This window comes from Dipodomys ordii, unplaced genomic scaffold (genome assembly GCF_000151885.1).
Source record: "Dipodomys ordii isolate 6190 unplaced genomic scaffold, Dord_2.0 Scaffold19, whole genome shotgun sequence".
NCBI classification, from domain to species: Eukaryota; Metazoa; Chordata; class Mammalia; order Rodentia; family Heteromyidae; genus Dipodomys; species Dipodomys ordii.
In genome coordinates, this window is record NW_012267235.1 from 11,275,030 (window position 1) to 11,280,543 (window position 5,514).

The 5,514-nt window shown below is 52.7% G+C and overlaps 1 protein-coding gene across 2 annotated transcripts; it reads left to right on the forward strand.

Moving 5' to 3' along the window:
* Positions 1-6: 6 nt before the first annotated feature.
* Vamp2 (vesicle-associated membrane protein 2 (synaptobrevin 2)) lies at positions 7-3,863 on the forward strand. 2 transcript variants are annotated; one of them, XM_013013404.1, is made up of 5 exons: positions 7-110; positions 647-767; positions 1,237-1,395; positions 1,480-1,531; positions 2,153-3,863. In XM_013013404.1, coding segments are annotated over exons 1-5 (351 nt in total). In that variant the 5' UTR covers positions 7-108; the 3' UTR covers positions 2,170-3,863. The 2 variants fall into 2 exon arrangements, with proteins under 2 accessions (XP_012868858.1, XP_012868857.1); XM_013013403.1 differs by having other exon boundaries at positions 1,480-3,863.
* The last annotated feature ends 1,651 nt before the right edge of the window (positions 3,864-5,514 follow it).

Below are 5,514 nucleotides of genomic sequence, written 5' to 3' on the forward strand. Positions count from 1 at the left end.
CGTGCGGCCGCCATCTTCCCGTCCCGGGCAGCCAGCGCCAGTCGGAGCCAGAGCGAGCCGCCGCCGCCATCACTGCCGCTGCCAAATCCTCCGCCCGTTTCCCCCGCCATGTGAGTTGGCCGTCAGCCGCCCGCACCGCGCTGCCCCGCACCGGCCGCTTGTCCCGGAGAACCGGCCTGGGAATGCCGGGGTCCCCGCCCGCGCCACCCGCCCCGCGCTCGGGGCCAGGCTGGCTGGCGCCGGTGACTGCGCGCGGGCGACCGGGAACCCCGGGTTCCACAGGCCGGCCTGCGCGGGCGATGGCCGCGGGAGGGCGCGGACCCCCGCGTCCACCTCTCCCCGCCCCGCCCCGGCCATCATGGCCCCCAAGGCATTCCGAGTTGACCCCCCCCCCCGACCGCATTTGTGCGGTCGCTGTCGTTGGACAGGCAGGGGAAACTGAGGCCTGAGGAGCGGGAGGGAGGGCCTCGCTCAAGGTCACGCAGCCCCATCCTCTGCGAGGGCCGAAGAGAGACCCGGGCGCCCAGCGATGCCCTTCCCGAAAAGAAAGACCGGAGGGACGATGGATGGACAGGTGGATGGGCGGAGCCCTGGCCGCAGGGCTGGTGGCTCCAGCCCTGGGTCTTAATCTGTTCCTGCTCCTCAGGTCGGCTACCGCTGCCACCGTCCCCCCTGCCGCCCCGGCCGGGGAGGGTGGTCCCCCTGCACCCCCTCCAAACCTCACCAGTAACAGGAGACTGCAGCAGACCCAGGCCCAGGTGGATGAGGTGAGTGAGGGTGTGATACCCGGGTTGGCCAACGGGGTGGGGGCCCGGTTGGGTTGGGTTGGGTTGGTGATGTTGACAGTTCATACCTTTGGATTTTGGGTCAAGAGACGTGCCATGTCCCTGTCTATTTCCCTGTCTGTCTGCACTTGGATGCTGGGGGTGGGGGGTTGGGGGGTGGGGGAGGACTAGTCGTGCTATCCTTGGGTGTGCCAGCTCCAGGAAGGCGTGCTCAGGTGATTGAGGCGGCACATGCGGACCCACAAAGCGTGTTGCTATGACATCTGAGATGTCAAGACTACCCGCATGTTTACGATGTGTGCTCCTTGCATGTCCCCAGGTGTGCTAGGTATGTTTTATGTGTGTCCTTGGCATGTGAGTCTGGCAGCACCAGGCATGTGTTCTGTGTACGGCACCTGTTTGAGGTGAGGTGGGCCTTGGCACACCCCTGCCTCTTTGGCCTCTCCCTCAGGTGGTGGACATTATGAGGGTGAACGTGGACAAGGTCCTGGAGCGGGACCAGAAGCTGTCGGAGCTCGATGACCGTGCCGATGCACTCCAGGCAGGGGCTTCCCAGTTTGAAACAAGTGCAGCCAAGCTCAAGCGCAAATATTGGTGGAAAAACCTCAAGGTTAGGGGAAGGGAAGTGGGATAGGAGGACTGGTGGGTAAATGGTGTCATAGTTTATCATACTGATGCTCCTTCTTCTCCCCAGATGATGATAATCTTGGGAGTGATTTGCGCCATCATCCTTATCATCATCATCGGTGAGTGGGGCAGGAGTGGCCAGGGCCCTCTCCCTGGAGAGTTTTCCCTTGTGGATTCAGGGTTTTGAAGGTCATTAACCTAGTTTGTACTCTTCAACAAAAGACACATGTTGATGCTAATGGCAGTTCTGATTCAACTAGAGCTGAAAACCTTGATGTTGTGTCACTTCATTTTGCCTGGTTCTGGGCAATTTGTTGAGCTTGGAAACAGGGAAACTGAGTTGGTCCTCAGTACTCCATTGAGAACGCTATGGACCTAAGAGCCCATTCTAGGAACCCTGGAATTGGGAAGTAAGAGACAAGAAGGGCCCAGGGGCTGGGAACATGACCAGGAAGTCAATTATCCCCACTGAAAACCTGCCACTTCACAAGCCCAAAAGAATTAGGGGACTTTGGCCCAAGGCTACCTCATAGATTTGAAGAGACCCTGGGACCCACCTCCCCCAGCCTCTTTGCTTTACAGATGAATGAACTGAGGCCAAGAGAGGGAAAAGGACATCAGCCAGCTGGGAAATGGGGAGGGTTGGAACAGGGCCAGTCTGACACACTGCTTTCTTTCTCTCTCTCTCTCTCTCTCTCCCCCCTCTTCCTCATCCTCCTTCTCTTACCCTCTCTCCACAGTTTACTTCAGCACTTAAATTCCCGAGGAGTCTGCCCTGCCTAGAGAAGGGCCTCTCCCCTACCCCCCGCCGTTCCTCCACCTCTCAGCCATATCTTTCAGCCCCCATCCCCTGGATCCGTGTGTGTGTGTCCGTGTGTGTGTTCCCCTGTAAATAGCCAGCTGTTATTTATACATATATAATATTATATATATTTGGTCTGTTTGTAGTTTTATTACTAGAAGATTTTTCCGGTTGTCCTTAACACCACTTCCTGAGGTTTCCATCACCTCTCTCCTACCTTCCTTTTCCCTCTCTTCCTGATCTGTCCCAGATTCCTTCATTTGCATCTGCTATGCAATAGTCCCTCTCTTCTCCTTCCCTCGGATTTAAATTGACCCTCCCCAGCTCACCTCCCCCTATTCAATCCCCACCAAAAATAGGTAAAACACACCTGTCCAGGCCTCCTTTGGTGCGTCTTTGCATCAGTTGGGAGGCTCTGAGACTGGCCCCACTTGGTCCTAAGAATCCCAAAGTCTTTTGGGAGCTTCCAGCATGTTAATTAATGTATCATTTGCATACCAACATCCTTTTTAGTTTCCTTTTTTTGTTTGTTTGTTTCATCTTCTCTCTACCTGTTTTTTTTTTTTTTTTACTGAGGAATTAGTCCCATTGGTCCTTGTATCACACTTTCATTTGCACGACATTACTTGCAGGTGGTGGGGAACCTGGGATTTGGGGGAACCAGGCTGCTCTGGCCCCCAGAATTGTCCCTTCCTAGCCCCTCTAGTCCAGTTTACCTCTCCTACCTCCATTTTCCAGACCTCTTGTATCCTTTGCTCCCTCCCCCAGCTGGTGTGTAAGTGTCTTGGAGTTCAGTGTGTTATGATGGACCAATAATTCTGCCACTTGGGGTCTCTCCCTACATTCCTGCTCCCCAGTTTTCATGTGGGGGCACTTAACTGACATTCCCATGGGGTTTTCCTCCCTCCCATCTGCCTGATCCACCTCCTCCTCCCACCAGGAGAGTTGGGGGTTGGCTACAATCTGATCTCTTTTGGGAGGGGTGGCTACCAGTGTATGGGGGAGGGGGTCATCACTGCCTTGCGGGAGGAGTGGGAAAAGGCAGAGAATCCCCCCAGTTCCTGCCTGAAACCTCTAGCTTCACCCGTGTTAGAGGTTGGACTGAAATCCTGCCTCCTCAATTTGGGGGATGTTGCTCCCATCACTGCCCAGCTCCTCTGACTGCCACCCTGTATTCAGGGTGGGGATACTAGTCACTGCCAATGTGTGGATGGTCTTGCTGGATGATGGGGCTCCTCACCCCTCTCCAGGGCTGTTGAGCCCAGAGAGAGAGAGAGAAAGAGAGTGAGAGAGAGCGTGAGAGAGCGAGAGAGCTGTCCTTTCATTAGGTGAAGTTATAAGAGGAAGAAGGGTCTAATGACTTTTTACTAAATGGCACAGTTTTAGGGGTTTGAGGGTGAAGTCCCTTAACCTACCACTGGACGGGGCCCCCAAACTCTTTATCCCCCCACACTGTGTGGAGGGGGAGCAGGGAGATTTAAACTGTTGTGTGAAAGGGTAGGAGAGATGCTGGGGGTGGGGGTGCTGTGTTCTAGACCCCCCATATTATCCCAGTGTCCCCTGCCTTCCCTCTTTCCCCACCCATACCCCCAATTCTGTGGCGCATCCAGATTGTGAAAATGTACAATAAATGTGTAATGAGTAACTAAGTGTTGTCTGTTGTAAGATCATTTCTTAATTAGCAATAAGGACTTGTAAGTACAAGGGTAAAGGTTTGGGCTCTGCAGGCCTTCCTAACCTTGGGCAGTGCCTAGTGTGATTCTCGAAAGTGCCTATTGGGTGGGAAGGAGGCACTAGGAGTCGGTAATGGGAAATGTCACTAGGACCCCTATGTCTTAAGAGTCTGGTGAAATCTGCAGTCTGGATCTGGGTTACCAAGTCACACCTCCCTTCCTCCTCTCACTTAGATTCGAAGTAGTTGTTCCCATGGTCATTCAGCTAGGCCAGAAGTAGATGATCACTTCCAGGAAGCATTTCTTTCCTTTTGAGCACATTGCTGATGGCCAGAGTGGTAAATAAATTATTTTTTTCTTTTTTTTGGACCAGTCCTGGGGCTTGAACTCAGGGCCTGGACACTGTCCCTGAGTTCCAGGCTAGCACTCCAACACTTGAGCCACAATGCCACTTATGGCTTTTTCTATTTATGTGATACTGAGGAATTGAGCCCAGGGCTTAATGAATGCTAGGAAATCACTCTACCACTAAGCCATGTTCCCAGCCCATGGTTAATAAATTCTTATTGAAAGTTTGATTGGAGATCCAGCTGAGTGTGGCATGATACTGACTGTACAAGACATATTACCGGGGGCTGGGAAGGTGGCTCAGTGGTAGAGTGCTTACCTTACATGCATGAGGCCCTGGGTTCGATTCCCCAACACCACATAAGCAAAAAGAAAAAAATCCAGAAGTGGCGCTGTGGCTCAAGTGGTAGAGCACTAGCCTTGAGCTGAAGAGTTGAGGGACAGTGCCCAGGCCCAGAGTTCAGGCCCCACTACCGGACCCAAAAAAAAAAAAAAATCACATTTAAAAGGGCTGGGAAGGTGGCTCCGTGGTAGAGCGCTTGCCTTGCATGCATGAGGCCCTGGGTTCAATTCCTCAGCACCACATAAGAAAAAAGTGGGAAGTGGCGCTGTGGCTCAAGTGGTAGAGCGCTAGCCTTGAGCTGAAGAACTGAGGGACAGCGCCCAGGCCCAGAGTTCAGGCCCCACTACCGGACCCAAAAAAAAAAAAAAAAAAGACATATTACTCTTGAACTCTGTTTTATGACTTGTGACTCTAGATCTTATCCTAAACCCCCAAAACTCTAGGTTTGTTTTGTTCCTGATGAAGCCTCCCATAATCCATGCCCCTTGGCTCTTACTATTTTTTGCTAGTCCTGGGACTTGAATTCAGAGCCTGGGCACCATCCCTGAGCCTCTCTGTGCTCAAGGCTAGCACTCTACCACTTGAGCCACAGTGCCACTTCCAGTTTTCTGGTGGTTTATTGGAGGTAGAGTCTCATGGAGTTTTCTGCCCAGGCCGGGGTGATCCTCAGATCTCAGCCTCCTGAGTAGCTAGGATTACAGGCGTGATCCACTGGCGCCTGGCTGGCTTTTTATGTTTATATGGTACTGAACCAGGGCTTCGTGCACATTAGGTAATCACTCTACCACTTAAGTGACATTCCCAGCCTAGGCTCTTTGGTTTTTTTTTATTTTATTTATTTATTTTTTTTTATTTGTGAACATACTGTACAGAGGGGTTACAATTACATGGGCAGGATAATGCATACATTTCTTACCAAGCATTGCAGCCTCCTCC

Excerpts from the sequence above, each read along its gene's own strand:
- Vamp2 (XM_013013403.1), top strand. Across the intron at positions 768-1,236 it reads CCCAGGCCCAGGTGGATGAG|GTGGTGGACATTATGAGGGT; the intron begins GTGAGTGAGGGT and ends CCTCTCCCTCAG. Across the intron at positions 1,396-1,479 it reads ATTGGTGGAAAAACCTCAAG|ATGATGATAATCTTGGGAGT; the intron begins GTTAGGGGAAGG and ends TCTTCTCCCCAG.